The sequence below is a fragment of the Dromiciops gliroides genome, chromosome 5, assembly GCF_019393635.1.
Source record: "Dromiciops gliroides isolate mDroGli1 chromosome 5, mDroGli1.pri, whole genome shotgun sequence".
Classification (NCBI taxonomy): Eukaryota; Metazoa; Chordata; class Mammalia; order Microbiotheria; family Microbiotheriidae; genus Dromiciops; species Dromiciops gliroides.
The window spans coordinates 292,779,855-292,796,218 of record NC_057865.1 but is presented as its reverse complement, the minus strand read 5'-3'; the positions used below and the strand labels follow the sequence as shown (position 1 = coordinate 292,796,218).

At 59.1% G+C, this 16,364-nt stretch overlaps 1 protein-coding gene across 1 annotated transcript in view; it reads right to left on the bottom strand.

Annotated features, from left to right (window-relative positions):
• Positions 1-671: 671 nt before the first annotated feature.
• ACO2 (aconitase 2) overlaps positions 672-16,364 on the bottom strand; it is a 33,596-nt gene continuing 17,903 nt past the window's right edge. Inside the window, exons 2-18 of the mRNA XM_043965875.1 lie at positions 12,624-12,766; positions 11,244-11,502; positions 10,394-10,486; positions 9,749-9,907; positions 9,493-9,643; positions 8,709-8,813; positions 7,590-7,681; positions 6,882-6,987; positions 6,105-6,262; positions 5,851-5,924; positions 5,587-5,698; positions 4,980-5,102; positions 4,664-4,819; positions 3,204-3,395; positions 2,186-2,318; positions 1,680-1,801; positions 672-1,146 (exon numbers count right to left, since the gene is read on the bottom strand). Of these exons, the coding sequence (XP_043821810.1) occupies positions 1,012-1,146; positions 1,680-1,801; positions 2,186-2,318; positions 3,204-3,395; positions 4,664-4,819; positions 4,980-5,102; positions 5,587-5,698; positions 5,851-5,924; positions 6,105-6,262; positions 6,882-6,987; positions 7,590-7,681; positions 8,709-8,813; positions 9,493-9,643; positions 9,749-9,907; positions 10,394-10,486; positions 11,244-11,502; positions 12,624-12,766 (2,313 nt within the window). The 3' untranslated portion in view covers positions 672-1,011. The remainder of the gene's footprint in view (positions 1,147-1,679; positions 1,802-2,185; positions 2,319-3,203; positions 3,396-4,663; positions 4,820-4,979; positions 5,103-5,586; positions 5,699-5,850; positions 5,925-6,104; positions 6,263-6,881; positions 6,988-7,589; positions 7,682-8,708; positions 8,814-9,492; positions 9,644-9,748; positions 9,908-10,393; positions 10,487-11,243; positions 11,503-12,623; positions 12,767-16,364) is intronic.

The window sequence follows — 16,364 nt, the reverse complement described above, 5'->3', positions numbered from 1 at the left end:
GCCTAGCTTTGAAAGGCCCCACTGGCACCAGTCCTGGCTTTCACTCCCCAGTCTGGCCTGTCCCGAGGCCTTCCTCTCTCTCCTATCCCATATGCCTGACATAGAGTAGGTGCTTCTTAAACTCACTGACACATGGTGAGGCTCAGCATTTACCTGCCAGCGTCCAGGGGTTGGGTGGGTGGCTCTAAGGGCTGGGGCCTAGCAGAACGAGAGGCCTTCTCACTACTGGAGGCCCCACCCAGCTTTCCTAAGGTGTGGGGGGAGGCTGGGGTGACTTTGTAAGGGAAGAGACTCAGTACTGTGAAGGGTGAGTCTGGGTGCCAAGGGTCCTCACTGTGCCACCCTTGGTGCCGGTGCAGCCCATGCTGTTTGGGATGCCAGGCAGGTTAAGAGCATCAAACAACCTAGGCTGAGGGTACTTCCTGTCTGTGGGCCTCAGTTTCCTCATTTGTGACAAGAGGAGGTTTGACGTCCTTCCAGCTCTAACGTCCTCCCCAAAGGGTCCCAGTGAGAATTAGCTGTGTGTGCGTGAGCCTGCATGTGCTTTTGCTTTCACCTAAAGGGAGGGCAGGGCCAGGTTCTTGGCTCTGACAGCCCGCTGGCCCTGCTCCACCCTCTGCCTGCCCAGGCCTGGAGTCGCTAGGGGGGCACAAAGGCATCGGAGACAAAGAAACAGTCACTGAATGGGAATCTTGTTACTTTCTGTGGCAAGAACAAAAAAAGATTTTCTTTCTTTTAAAATCCTCCAGCCACCGGTGAAATGATCAAACCTCTTTAGATGGAGTCTGATGATGACCCAAAGTAAAAAGAGCCAGGCAGGGCAGCCCACAGCGCCCGGGGGGGCTGGAGGGGATGCTCCGGCCCAGCCCCGGGGAGTGTTGGGAGCAGGGCACCCTGGGGAGGGGGCCCCACGGGGAGATGGAAGTGCGCATCCACAAGGGATGCCCAAGTGAAGTCCGAGGGCAAGGGGAGGCAGGGGCAGGGGCAGGGCAGGGGGGAAGGGCCAGGGCCTCACTGCTGCAGCTCCTTCATCCGGTTCAGGGCGCTGCCTGCCCGGAACCACTCGATCTGCGTCTCATTGAAGGTGTGGTTCAGGAGGATGGTTTCCTGGTTCCCATTGGGGTGTTTGATGATGCACTTCAGGGGCTGCAGGGAACAAAGTGAGGAGACAGAAGGTTTCACTTCCCTGGCCGGGGGAAACATGGGGTGTGGGGACAGGACTGAGACCTCAGCCCCAGGTCAGGCAGGCTGGCCTGGGGGCCCAGAATGGGCAGGGCCAGGACCACAGGATGTGGGAGGCCCAGCTTGGACACCCACCAGCTGTGGGATTCTGCACCTCCACTGTAAAGGGGTTCATTGCTCCCCCCAGGCTGTCAGGGGCAGTGCTGTAGTGCCCCCCGCAGGCCTCAGCTGGCCATTGTTAGGCCTGGCCCATCCTCCATTCCTTGCCCAGGTGAGACGAATGGGCTGTGGGGGATATTCCCAGTACCACATGCCCCAGACCTCTGGGCAGGAGTGCTGGACTAGGAATCAGGGGGCCTGGGGGTTCGCACCCCAGCTCTGCTACCAAGCTGGCCTTAGGCAGTCAGGGACCCTCGCAGCCCCTCTGGTCCCACTGACGCATCTTCCCTACAGGTTGGGCAGGGGGCTCACGGCCCTCAGCCCCATTAGTTGGTTACCTTGCCAGGAGCAAAGTCTTTGAGCCCCTGGATGGTCAGCTTGTCCACAGGGTGGATCTTGTTGTAGTCAGCGGGATCAGCAAACGTCAGAGGCAGCAGACCTTGTTTCTTCAAGTTGGTTTCTGGCGGTCAGAGAAGGAAGAGCCCCTCAGTGGTGCAGCCCAGGGCACACAAGGCCTCAAAGGCCCCTGAGGATTCTGGCTGCCCCCAGCCCCTGCCCGAGGAAGAAGTGAGGGACTGGAGCACTCAGAGACATCCATGGCCCCCAGGGACACTGAGGAAGGTGGGGGCACAGGCCATGCAGCGGCCCTAGGAAGTGGGGGTACCCCAGCTTAGAGCAGAGAGAAGACCTGCTGAGTCTTCTCCCATGAAGCTGACCCTGGTCCAGGAACCGGGACCTTGGCAGGGGGAATGGTGAAAGTGGCCACCCCTCATTCCCAGAGGCCTCAGGGGCCGACTCATCTGCATCGTGGGGGGAGTGACACCCACCAGGCCTCCCAGCCTACCGTGGATCCTGGCGAAGCTCTTGGTGATGATGGCTCGGCCCCCCAGGTGCCGGGGCTCCAGGGCTGCATGCTCCCGGCTGGACCCTTCCCCGTAGTTTTCATCTCCAATCACCACCCACTTGATGCCGTGTTTCTGTTTGAGGGGAGAGGGTGTGGGTTGTTAGGGGCCGAGAGCCGAAGAGATGCTAAGGGGCCCTGGGGACCCAGGCTCCAAGCCCAGAGGCCCGATTCTGCCCACAGGGCCCCTGGTGTGAGGAGGGCGGGTCGCTTGGGTCCAGCCCAGCAGAGAAGCACCACCAGTACCACAGAGCTGCCAGGCTTCCACGTTTGACTGAGGGCTACAGGGTCCCAGTTCTCGGGCTCGCACCCGGGCTCTGCCACATACTCATAACCTGCGTGACCTTGGAAAGTCACCAAGCCACCAAGAGGAGACCTCCAGAGCCCCGCCCCCAGCCCTGGAGGGAGGCCCAGATGGAAGAGGAGCGGGGCAGGCGTCAGGGGCTGACGGGGCCTATCCCTGTCGGTTCTCGGGGTCACAAGATCTTAGCGCTACCTTCTGGGGCCTCAGACTTCCATCTAGGACAACCCTTCATATGACAGGAGAAAACTGAGGGGAAATGACTTGTCCATAGTCACACAGGCAGGAACAGCCTTCAAACCCAGTGCTCCTCTTCCTCGGGCTCCTGCCTCCCACTGGCCAGGACCCACAGACGCTGGGCCCCAGACCCAAGAGTCCTCTCCAGGCTGCTCGGGTCCCTCCTTCCTCCTCACAGCCCCTGCCAAGGGACCTGCTTCCAACCCCCTGTGCCTGGCACTCCTTCCATCCCACCCCTGCCCCTACCTGCTCATCACAGCCCATGGGGTGGCTCTCATCCTCTTAACCCTACATGGACACTCCCTTCCTTGTGAATCCCCTCCCTTTTCCTCCTCTCCCCCTTCTAGGCTACCCTCCCTCCTCCCCGTCCCACCCTACTCTGAGGAGCTGAGGGCCCACTCATGTGCCATCCCCCGAGCCTACCTTGTAGTAGCGGGCAGTGTCTGGGACGGGCCCAAACTCCTGGGTCACGGCGTTTCTCACTGAATTGGCTTTCCCGTTTTCTATGTTGATGGCACCGATCAGTAAGTTGTTGGAAATGTTGTCCAGGTGGCCCCGGAACTTGAGCCAGGGGCCAGCGGCAGAGATGTGGTCAGTGGTGCACTTCCCCTTGACCTGGGTGGGGCAGAGAGAGCAGAGGTCAGACACCCACATACATGGGAGGTGTGGAGGCTTCCTGTGGCCCGGAACAAGGCAGGATGGGGGGGAAGGCAGAGGGGTCTCCACTACACGCGGGAGGGTTACCCAGTGTTCCAGACCAATTCCTGGAGGGTGGGTCTCTAACAGGGTTACTCGAGGAGGTCAAGGCCAATTGCCAGCCACATGCCCGTGACTGCCAGCCTCGGGTGGGAGACAAGGACCGGACATGACCCCTGACCTCACAGCACTCATGATACAGACACAGCGACTAAAACAGGAAACACACGGGACAAGAGGCCTGGGCAGGGAAGTTATGAATTACCACCTTAATTGGGGGAGAGGGCTTCCTGGAGGAGGTGGGGATTCAGCAGAGGAGATGGACCATTTCCAGTGGAGGATCAGCGTGTATGAGACCAGGGAGGAGAAAGCACGGGGCATGCTGGGGGCAGTGGAGGGCACGGAGTCCAGAGGACTGTCCTGGTCAGGCCAATGAAGTGACCAGATCGAACCACAAGATAACTGGGGGAGGAGGGCAAGCTCCCTGCAGGCAGGGCCGGCAAACAGTAAGCAACTAGTAGATGCCAGGAGCCAGCCAGGTACGTGGTGAGGGAGGGCCCGAGGGCACAAGGGTACGGCACATAGTAGGTGGGCATCACGAGGCACTCAGGGATGAGCAATGAAGACCCAAGGAAAGCAAGAGCCTGGTGACCAGCCATGCCAAGGTCACAGAAAAGGGGCAGCGGGGCACAAAGAGTCTGAGGTGGCTAGGACACGGGCAGACGTCCTGTCCTCTAGGGAGGGGGAGGGCAGTCTGGGCATCACCTCATGATTGGGGGGGGGGGGCGACAAAAATGGCTGACCTCCGCCCCAAATGAATGTGGATGCAGCTGGCTCGCAGGCCTGGTCTCATGAGGGCTGAGTCTGAGCTGGGGCCCTGAGGGAGTAAGGGGGAGAAGAACACCCAAGACGGACACAGCAGGCCTGAGAACCGGCCCTCACCTCCTCCCCTCCCCCAGCCAAGAGCCCGGCCATGCCCGGGTCTCATCAAGCACATGCCAAGCCTGTTAGACCTGCCTGCTCTGGGCCAGATGGGGAAGGGACTGTTCTGTCTGGAGGGAGCCTGGGTAAGGCCAGGAAGATGCAGAGGCTGACGCCAGGACAACAGGCTGACCACAGGCAGGACGGTGACCCTCAGTCCTGCCCTACCCTCCAGATGGCAGCGTCCACTGCCTCCCTGTGCCCACCTTGATGAGGATCTGAAGGTCTTCCAGGTCTCTGCCGTCCCACTTGTCAAAGGGCTCCAAGAGCTGCAGGCGCTGGCTGGTGGGGCTCACATCCACGCGCTGGGCACTGCCGTCTTTTGGGGGGTGCTGGTAGGTGTCCTGCCCAGGGTCAAATTCCTGCCCAGGGGGAAGGCCGAGAGGCAAAGTCAGCTGCGGCCGAGCGGCCCCCGCCGGCCCTGTGTGAGGCCGAGTGTGGTGGACGGCCAGGATGGGGGGCTCTGGCCGCGGAGCTCCGGGCCGGCCCAGCAGGCGCAGGGTGCAGGCAAGGGCAAGTTACCGCTTTGGGAAGCTCATCCGCGTCAGGGGGCTCCAGCTTGAACTTCTTGCCATCTTTGCCGGTCAGGAAGTCTGTCTCCGGGTTGAACTTGAGAGTGCCAGCAATGGCCAAGGCTGTGACGATCTGCAGTGAACACAAGCTGGTGATGGGCCTTCCCCCATCTCTCGAACACAGAACCTCAAGTCTGCCCTCAAAGGAGTCATGGCCCAGGCAGGGGTGGGGACCCTCAGAAAGCCAGGCCTGGTCCTGCTGGTCAGGCAGGAAGCCCCAGGGTCACCAGGAGGTCAGAGCTGCCTGTGAGCACACAGGTGTGCCATACCCTGGGGGCCCCCAGGTCTCAGCCTGGCCCGGGGGTTCCTTGGAGGAAGCACCTGCTATGTGCCGGGGACCCGGAGCAGCACCCTGTCTGCCATCCCCACCCAACATGGAGAGGGCCAAGGGTGCCTGCCTGGCTCCCTCCGGGGGATGCTGAGAAGATGACACGAGAGGCTGTAGCCGTGCTGGGCCCGAGCTCCTCAGAGACACTAAGGGCTGTGTCCCAGCAGTACCAACGATGACGTGCATTTATCTAGGCCTTAAAGGTGCTCCCTCCCTCCAGGGAGCTCACCTCCGGGGAGGTGACAAAGGCGTGGGTCTCCGGGTTGGCATCATTGCGGCCTGTGAAGTTCCTGTTGTAGGAGGTCACTATGGTGTTCTTCTCGCCCTTCTTGATGTCTTTCCTGCAGGGGCAGAAAGGAGCAGAGCCCTGAGCTCTGCCCTTATCTGGGCCTGACACCGCCCCCCACTTTCTGTCCTCCGGGAGGGCAGCCCTGGCTGGTGCCTGCACCCTGGGCTGCAGCCTCTGGCCCACAGTGGGTCAGGAGCTCCTTACCTGTCCCACTGGCCGATGCAAGGGCCACAGGCATTGGCCAAGACGATGCCTCCCACGTCACGAAGGATCTTTGCCTGTGAGAAGGCGGAGGACTGTGACCCGGGGCTGGCCTCATGGGGCTCCAACCTGGGCTCAGGCATGCAGACAGATGGGACCGGGCAGGTGCCAGAGGTAAGGGAAGGGCCAGCCCCTCACCCTGTGGCCCCAGGGGCTCCCAGAGCCTGGACAGGCCAAGAAGGGGAAGAGGCACTCACGTAGCCATCTCGCTCAATGGTGGCCCGGATCTGCTCGGAGCCAGGGGTGATGGTAAACTGAGACTTGCATTTCAGTCCATGGGCCAGGGCCTGCTGGGCCACGGCCGCCGAGCGCCCCATGTCCTCGTAGCTGGAGTTGGTGCAGCTGCCGATCAGCCCTGGGAGAGGCGGGGGGAGGAGAATCAGGAAAGCTCCATGGGGGGTGAGGTGGGGGGCCATGTGGAGAACCGGGAGCACGTTCCCCAGCCCAAAGCGTGAGGCCAAGCCCGTGTCCTCGGCCTGAGTGTTCCGGAGCCAGGCATGCAGGCCAGCCAAGGCCACCGCTGAACCCCCCAAACCCAGACCTCGGAAGGAGCCAGGGCGGGGCAGGGGGGAGCCAGGAGCAGAGGGACCCCTTCTGGGGCCTGGTAATGGTCTCTCAGAGAAGCCACACCCAGGAGAACCTCCTGTCATGGGGGCCTTCTGTTGGTTACTGTGGAGTCTCTGTCAATGTGGGCAAGATGGCAGTCCATGGCCAAGGCTGAGACCTCAGGCCGTGGGGGACACGACCCTCCTTCCTCCTGGCCAGCATCTCTGCCAGGCTCAGTACCACAGCGGAGACGATACCCTCGGGGTCTGTTCAAGCCCTGCAGCTTGAGGCCCCTGCCTGGGCCAGGCTGCCCCCCAACAGGGCCCCCAGGGGCACTAGGAGAGCCAGCAGGGCTCTGCGCCCCTTCAGCTCTGAGGCGGGGCAACCAGGCCACCACCTCCCGGTCCTCACGCCTCAGGGGTGCTCACCCACTCGGATGTCCAGTGGCCAGCCTTCCTTTTCTGCCACAGCTCCCACATCAGCCACGGGGTGGGCCAGGTCTGGGGTGAAGGGCCCATTGATGTGGGGTTTGAGCTGGGGGACAGAGGACACCAGTTTCAATGTGAGAGCTGGGGGAGGGGAAGGGGAAGGAGGGGGCTGAGCTGTCTTCCAGGACAATTGTTATGCAGGAAAAATCCCCAAAGCTTCTTGAAATTCACGCTGACAGGGTCAGTCACACGTTCCTGTTTGAGATGGGGGACATACTTCCCCAAGCTCAGAAAGTCCAAGCTGGAGAGGTGAGGGGACACGGGCACCAAGACAGCCAGCAAGAGGAGAGAGGGATTGGCCTCCAACCCATGAGCCCACCCCCAAGCGTCTCATCCTGGGGCTGCTGACCCACACTGCCTTTGAGCAAGTAAACTCAGAAATCGGAGCCAAGCCACCAAAACCACCGTTTGGCTGGAGAAGTATGCTTTAAGCCCCCCAACCCCCGAGCCCCAAACTCCAGGCCCTAATGCACCAGCACTGCACACTTTCCCCAGGCCCAGAAAGACACTGGGCTGCCCCTGGGCTGCAGCATACTTGGGGACCCAATGTGCCACCACTCTGGGATGCCGGAGGAGCCACCCAGACCAACTCCATGGCCCACCCCCCCTTCCTGCCCCCAGGGCCCTGGGCTCAGGGTCATTCTTTACCTCGTTGAGGTTAATTTCAATCACTTGGTCATAGTGGCAACCGGGGTCAGGCACCAAGTGGTCCTTGAATTCATCAGCCAATTTAGCAATGTCTGAAAACAGCCAAAGGAGCAAGGTTAACAATTCCATCCAGATCCATTCAACAAACATTCGTGAAATCCCCACTGTGTGCTCAGGATGTGCACGGGCCTGGGGAAAAGGAATGGCCCTGGCTCTCAGGGAGCTTCCAGTCTAACAAGGAGACAAGGCGAGGGCAGCAGGAGACAGATCAGGAATGAATCGGTGCTCAGTATATCATGGAGACCCAAAGGGGAGAGTGGAAGGCCTTTCCAATCATCAGATCCCAGGCAGCTCCCCGGAGGAGGGCCAGGCATGCAAGGGCGGCCTGACAGTCCCAGTCATTCCTATGTCCCCACTCCACCTTCCAGACGGAACTCTCACTTTGGACAAAGTGAAAAATGATCGCACAAAAATGGCAGCTGCATTTGACAAAGGGTACAATATTCTGCCCTAACTCCCAAACCCCCATCTCTCTGCCATGAATGCAGGTATATTTGGGGAATGTTATGTCCTCCAGCACTTCCCCAGCCCAGATGTCCTGTTCTGAGCCCCTCCCAGCCCTGACATCCCTTTTTCTGAGGGTCCTCCCAGCCCTGACATTCCTTGTTCTAAGCTCCCTCCCAGCTCTGACATTCCATTATTCTTTTTTTCTTTTTTCTTCTTGCAGGGCAATGAGGGTTAAGTGAATTGCCCAGGGTCACACAGCTAGTAAGTGTCAAGTGTCTGAAGCTAGATTTGAACTCAGGTCCTCCTGAATCCAGGGCTGGTGCTCTATCCACTGCACCACCTAGCTGCCCCCTGACATTCCATTATTCTAAGGCCCTCCCCATTCTAAGGGCCCTCCTAGATCTGACACTCACTGTTCTAAGGGCCCTCCTGGCTTTAACATTCTTTGTTTCTCTTTCCTGCAGCCTTGCCACAGGACAAAGGCCTCCTGGCCTTTACTGCTTCAGTAGGACAGAGGCCTTAACCGGGGGCGCCACCCTAGAGGAATTGAGGGGTTCAGTGTCTCCTACATGGGAGGAATGAGAAGCTTCTCCTCCCCGCTCCTCCTCTTACCGCTACGACCAGTCTTGCTCAAGTATTTCTTCATCCTGTGGTTGTACGGGAACACAGAGGTGGTGGCACCTATTTCTGCACCCATATTACAGATTGTCGCCATGCCTGTAGGGAGCAAGATGCCCAGTGCAGGTGAGCACAGAGTGGTGTCATCTGAATATCTGGGCTGTGACTATGGCTGGGTGGGTAGGCCCCCAGGGGCTTTACCAGCAGCTGCAGAGCTGCCTCTTGCCCTTTCCCCCTCCACCACTGTGCCTGATCCCCAGTTCCGCCCCAGGGAGGAAGCGCCAGGCCAAGCTGGAGAGAGGCAGCCTGGAGGCTCAGGCCCAAGCTCCCAAGGGGCTGGTGGACAGATGTCAAGTCTGAAGTTGAAGGAATAAACGCATTCTCTCCATTATCTTTCCTTTTTTTTTTTTTTGGCAGGGCAATGAGGGTTAAGTGACTTGCCCAGGGTCACACAGCTAGTAAGTGTCAAGTGCCTGAGGCTGGATTTGAACTCAGGACCTCCTGAATCCAGGGCCGGTGCTTTATCCACTGCACCACCTAGCGGCCCCCCATCATCTTTCTGAGAAGGCGCAGTGCCGAGGTTTCCACAGGCCGCTGCCGTCGGCAGAGGCAGAGTGGGTGACAGTCAGGGGAAATTCGCTGGCCAGGGCTGGAGGATGTGGAGATCACAAAAGTCTTCCCAAGGGCCTGGCCCTCAACGCCATCCAGCCAGAGAAGGGCCGTGCCTGCTCTGCCCTTCCCCTGCTCCCCCGCCCCAGTCCTGCCAGCCGTCCCTCACCAGTGCAGGAGATGGAGTCCACGCCGGGCCCGTGGTACTCAACAATGGCTCCAGTCCCACCTTTCACAGTGAGGACACCAGCCACCTTCAGGATCACATCCTTGGGAGAGGACCAGCCGGATAGCGCGCCTGTCAGCTTCACACCAATCACCTGACCGGGAGCCAAGAAGGAAAGGTATGAGGGCGGGGGGCCGTGTGGGGGAGGAAAGCTGCCAGCCCGATCCTGCCTCCCTGGGCACCCACCTCGCCACCTCACCTTGGGGCACTTCAGCTCCCAGGGGATGCCCGCCATCACGTCCACAGCATCAGCTCCGCCAACCCCGATGCAGATGCCCCCCAGGCCGCCCCCGTTCGGGGTGTGGGAATCTGTACCAATCAGCAGCACCCCTGGGTATGAGTAGTTCTCGAGGATGATCTGGAAAAGGTGTTAAGGACCAGGGGCTGAGCATCTCTGGGAGGAGGGGAGGAGTCTGGGAAATAAGGCAGCTGCCCCCCATCCCACGCCCTCACTGGGCCTTTGGTTTATTTCATCTGGACAAGCGCAGCTGTGTGGGGCAGTTTACAAACACCCCCACACCTCATGGAGCTGCAGACCCACCCTGGAGGGAAGGCACTACCAGTGGTATCAACCCTGTTTCACAGATGGGGAAACTGGTGGCCCTGCGTCAGAAGGCAGCAGGGCAAGATGGCCATCGCTGGCTTGCAATCTGACCTGCACCACCCAGAAGCAGCTCAGACACAGGCCTTGTCTCCTCTGGCCCGGCTGGGAGGCCTGAGCTCCAGGCAGGTGGCCCCAGCCCCCCCGAAGAAGTGGGGCTTCCCCACATGAGGGGTGCCCTGCCCTCCACCATCCCCCTTTGGACAGGCACCCTGCGTGCAGCCCTGGCACGCCTCTTTTCACCTGGTGGATGATTCCTGAGCCTGGCTTCCAGAAGCCCACCCCATACTTGGCGCCCGCTGTTGCTAGGAAGTTATAGACCTCCTGGTTAATGTCCTGTGAACACAAATGAGAAAGCAAAGTCATTAGCAATGCGCTCTGCCCCCTGTGCCCAGGCCTGAGGCTCCCCAGGGGAAGATGCCTAACGATAGCTTTGAAGAGACAGATGTTCCAGTGCACAAATCTCCCCTGACTCTTTGGGCCGGCCGATCCCTTCAGAGGATCCTGGTGGGACCACAAGCTGAGCCACAGAGATAGAATGACCAGAGGGGCCACGTCTCCCGGCTCAGGCCAGAAGGGCAGTGACCAAGAACCCAACTTAATGCATAGCTCAGGCACAGGGCAGGTCCACCTTCAGAGCACACGGTGCCAGGCACAGTGGACAAGATTTGGCTAGAGGCCAATGGACACGTTATTCTCCCTGTAGGAGCCTCGGTTTCCTCCTCAGTTGCTATTTCTTTCTTTCTTCCTTTTTTTGCAGGGCAATGAGAGTTAAGTGACTTGCCCAGGGTCACAGAGCTGGTAAGTGTCAAGTATCTGTGGCTAGATCTGAACGCAGGTCCTCCTGACTCCAGGGCCGGTGCTTTCTCCACTATGCCACCTAGCTGCCCAGGGTCCACAAACTGAAGGGGCCCTGGAAGCCAGGTCAAGCTCTGAGAGCCAGGCCAGAATGCTTTCTGAAGCTCCTCTGTGTGCACTAGACTGTTCAAGGGTTGGGGAATGGAGGCAGGCCACATGCAGGCCAGATGTCTGCCCTACTGGGCCACAGAGGCCGCCCAGCCCCAGCCCCACCCCAATGCCACCACCAACGCACCTTGGCCCGCCGGAGGTCCTTCTCACCGCCAACCTGAGCTTCAATCAGGTGGTCACAGTGGATGGTGGATGGCACGGCCACCCTGGGTAGCCCGCTGCTGATGAACTGCAGCATGGCCATCTGCGCTGTGGCATCCTGCATGGCCACGCGGTCTGGCCGCAGCCGCAGGTACGACTTGCCCCGCTCAATTTCCTGTTTGGAGGGGTCATCCAGGTGGCCATACACAATCTTCTCCGACAAGGTCAGTGGCCGGTTCAGCCTGTGAAGAAGCAGCAGGTGGGTGGGACAGAGTTCCCTTGGCAGTGCCAGCCCCACCCAGACTTTGGGGTTTTCTTTAATTGTATCTCCTTTTTAATGATGCCTTCACCTTTATATCACACTAATTTCTGAGTCTATCCTTCCTCTCTCCCCCAACCAGTGATCCATCCCTTGAATAAAGGGGAAAAAACGGTTCCTCAAACCTATGCAACAGATGGGCCTCATCTGAGTGTGTATGCAGTATTTCACACCTGTAGTCCCCCACCTCAGCCATGGAGGGAGGTGCACTTCCTCATGAAGGTACTCTCATTGACCACATCTAGGCCTTTGCCCCAGGTGCACCGCAGGCCCGGAATGCCCTCCTTCCTCATGTCTGCTCCCTGGAGATCTAGGTTCCCTTCCAAGGGGCCCCACCCTGACGCCCTCCCTCCAAATCAGTCTGAGATTCCTTCTGTATTGCTTCTACATAGACTTAGCCAGGTGGGGCATGTTGTCTCCCCTGTTATAGTGGAAGATCCCTGCAGGCAGGGCCCCCTCCACTTTTATCCTGGCCTCTCCACCCCAGGTTTCCTAACTGGGCCTTGCTGATGAGCTGATTCTCTAGGGCTGAGCTGGAGCGCCACAGCCAGAGCCATAACACAGCAGTCAGGGCTTGGCCAAACCCAGTGTTCTCTTCACTGACTCTTGGGGGACCCCAAACAACACAACATCCACCTTCCTCCTCCTCGTCTCCAAAGTCCCAGGGCAGGCAGGGTGGCAGAGCAGAGCCTTCTCAGGCCCACCCTACCAGCCAAGGGCCTGGCGGGAAATGCCTAGGAGGACACTCTTTGTGCTGCTGCCTTCTGGGAACAGAACAGGGACTGGGGCTGGAGGGAGGAATGGTCCTTCTACCGGGGCCCCCTCCCAGCCTGAAAAACACAAGCACCCAACCAGGGCCCGGCAACCTTCCTGCTGCAGGGAGCCCCCCCAAGCACGCCCGCCCACCAAGACACGACCCTGAGAATGTTGTACAGTTCTTCCCCGAGTCAATAAAAAAGGAGTGAGGCCACCTGGGCTCTGCTTCTAGATGGTTCTGGATGGCCTTCCCCCTCCCCCTTCCCACAGGGGTCCCCAGGGTCCCACCTCTTCCGGACAATGTCGATGTTCTTCTCCAAGAGCTCATACTGGATGTAAGCATGCGGCTCAAAGTGGCTCATGGCCACCTTGGCCCGCTGGCACAGGACAGGAGCCACATGGTACCTCCGGACCCCACTGCCCAGCGCCTTCTGCGGGGAGAGGAGAAAAGGGGGCTCAGTGGTGGCCAGCCCACAGAGCCGAGAGTTTGGAGAAAATGCTGCCTGTGTGGGCCTCCTGGGGAGACGGCCAGAGGAAAGAGCAGGAGGGGCAGGGTTCTGGCTGCCCTGGGCCTCGCGCTCACCACCCGCAGCAGCCTCGCGAGGGGGACCGCTCCAAGGTCCGCCAAGTGCTCTGGGTGATGCAGCCTGGGGGCCCCACCCCAATACCTGGGCCTACTGCTACATGGGCCGGCAACAGGCCGGGCCTCCGAGCTCCCGCCGTGGCCTACAAGTCATGCGTCAGGAGAGAGCTTGCCTATGTACAGCTTTAGGTTCCCTCACTCCCTGGCTCCCAGGGGTATCCCCCGGCCAGAAAAGGAGGGGGGTCACGGTGCTGTGGAGGAGCACTCACCCAGTACTCATGGGAGCCTGGGTTCGAGTCCTGACTTGGACACTAACTAGCTACCGGAAGCTGGTAGTGGCCCCTTTGAACCTCAGAGTTGTTGTCCACGTAGACAACAGTGACAGTGGTCCAGGAACAATGACATTGACACTCCTGGGGTACCAAGGGGACAGAAGCACTTGGTCAACCCTCCTGGGCTGCAGAAATGCTGGCCATTAGAGCCCCATATGAGGAGTGGAGTGATGGAAGGCCGGCTCTGAGGGACCTGCTGGGCCCCACCTTTCTGTCCCAAGGAGTCTCTGCTGCTCCTGTACATGTGGAAGTGGGAGGCTGCCCCGTGGGCCCTAGGAAGGGCCCTGGGACAGAGGGGGTAAACCTAGGGGCTGAATCAAGGTAGCGAGATAGACAGCCCTAGGGGTGAGACCCAGGTGCGAGTCTTGGCACTGACCCCGGCCAGCAAGCAAGCCGGAGGAATCTCAGCTGCTTCCTCCTTGGCGATAAGGGGTCTTATTAGGCAGCAGGGACTGGGGAAAGGCTCCACAAGCCTCAAAGGCCCCAGGGAACTGTGAACAATCCCCTCACAGCCTCTCTGGCCCGTAGCTTCCTCCCCTTGAACCATGGAGGAGGTAGACAAGTGTTAAATGACATGGATGTAGGGATGCGGACTGGGATTTCAGAGGTTTAGGGAAATCTGGGTAAGGAAACTCCCTCTGCCAATGCAGGTTGCCACCCTTAGAGAGCTGTCAGGGGGACAGAGAGGCTAAGAGACTTGTCCAGTATTTCATAGCCATAGGTTGGCCTGGGTGAGAGGCTGCTCTCTAGCCACTGTGCCACACTGCCCAGGCACTGACAGAGAACCAGGAATCTTCCAAAGCATTTAAAGCTCCTCTTTCTCCTAAGATTCTTACACACCCTGTAAAGTGGGCATCATTACCCCCACTTTACAGATAAGAAAACTAAGGTCCAGAGTGGCTGTGTGTCTTGACTATGGTGGGAGAGAAATGCTTATTCCTCTCTTATAGGAATAACCAATTCCCAGATCTCATTGAACTGAAGGATGCTGCTGAGGGATGAAACAGCCCAAAGCCCCAGGGGAACCTCCTTTTCCAGCCACCTGGAGGACCTCACAAAGAGCTGGATTTCTGGAGGTTGGAGGTGGGGTCCAGCTCAGTACAATACTCATGCTTCTCATTAGTTAAGGAATCAGAGTTGACTGCCACCCTCTGGAACACCCACTCTCCCAAGGGCATAGAAGCATCGAGTGGGTTGGGTGAGGGCTCTTTGGCATTCAAGAGTGTCCCTGACCCCTTTTATTAGTTAGTTAGCAAGATGAGGAAAATGCTTAGAATGCTGTTCTCCCCTCCCCGCTAGAAACTGAAATTCTTTGCAGCCCAACCCAAAGGTCACCTCCTCCACGAAGGCTTCCCTGCTCCTCTCTCCTTACTGTCTTCTTTTTTTTGTGGGGCAATGGGGGTTAAGTGACTTGCCCAGGGTCACACAGCTAGTAAGTGTCAAGCGTCTGAGGTCGGATTTGAACTCAGGTCCTCCTGAATCCAGGGCCGGCGCTTTACCACTGCGCCCCCTAGCTGCCCTCTAAGGTCTTCTGAAGAAAACAACCTCTCCTCCCTGGGCCTCAAGCCCTCTGCCCCTCACCACTACCTGCCTGACCCTCGGCACCTCATCAGGAAAGAGTCGAGAGAGAACTGAGGGAACTGTTGAGTCCATTCCTAAGCTAGACCCTATGACCTTCACGATCGTGGACTACATGCTTCCTCTGAGCCTGGTCCCTTAGCTGTAAAGCCGAGATACCCCAGGCCCAACCTCCCTCGTGGGACTGCTGGGAAGGGCGTGTGGGGCGAGGCTGGTGAAGCAGCACCTAAGTACAGCTTGCCATGGAAATGCTGGAGATGAGCAGGGCAGGCCAAGGGGAAGCAGACGCCCTCGGCTTAACAAAGGACCTCTCCTCACATCAAAGACTCGGGTCTCAGTCCAAGTTCCAAAGCCCTGACAAGTGACCCGGCCTCTCTCTGGAGAGTATAGCCACTGCCCTGCTCCTGCCGAGGGCGCGGCCCATGGGCAGAACGGCGACATAGGCCTGGGGCAGGGCCTTGGCTTGTTACCAGAAGAAGCTGTTAACTGTGAGCGGAGAGCCTCGCAGGTTAGCTGGGAGGACAGCCTCAGGCTCTGAGGCCAGGGGCCTGTCCCCCTCAGGCGCTGCCCCTGCTACCCTATCCCACCTCCACTCCGGAAGTGCAGAGAGCCCCTGGAGGTTCAGAAGCAAACAGAGCTGCCTCACTCTAAAAGCAGGACAGTAAAGGAGTGGCCAGAGAGCACACCCAGGACCCAGGATGGAGCAGGCAGCTTTCCTACAAGTTACCATCTGACTGTCCAAGAACCACTCCTCCTATACCCAGAGTTCCACATTAGAAACTGCCTTCTTTGTACCTGCTCCCTTCTGGGCTCCTTCCTAAAAAGCTAAGTTCCACAGAGTGATGACAACAGATGGATGCACTGTGGAGTTCCCACTCCTGAAGCAAGGGCCAGGACCCAGCAGCCACACAGGAAGCTGGAGCAGTGCCAGGTGGTCCTCAGGGCTTCCAGTCACATCTCCCAGGTCCCTCTCAAGACAGAGGACCCCGGGTTCTTTACAGGCTGAGGAAGCTGGGGCCCAGGAAGCTCGAGGGACTGGCTAAGGGCGCAGGCAAGAGACGCCAGAGTCAGCATTTGTATCCAGGTCCCTGGGCACAGACAAGCCCTCTCTTCTGGCCCACTGCCTCCCAGCATAAGCTCTTGGGGGGTCTGCAAAAGGGCAGCATGGGAGGGGTTTGAGCAAGGGGGTCCTGGGTGCCTGATGCCTGGAAAAAGGTGGAAAGGCTCAGCTGCCCGCCAACTGGCATCTCTTTGGCCACAGGAGGACTGGGGACCAGAGAGAAGGGACTGCACATACCTGGGAGGACCCTAGGGTTGTGGGAATTTATTTTGATTTGGGGACCCAGCTTTTGGGCTGAGATTAAAAAGCCTTAGGCCCTCAAGGTTTTTTTTCTGTGTGGGAGGGGCTAGTGCCCCCCCCCCCTTCAGCTGAGCCAAAAAGCCCTGTGGGCTTTACCAGAAGCTAGGTCAGATGGCAGGGAAGAAAGCCCCAGCTCCCTATGCCCTGAGGGGAGCTGCCCTGGAGATCCCAGGCTT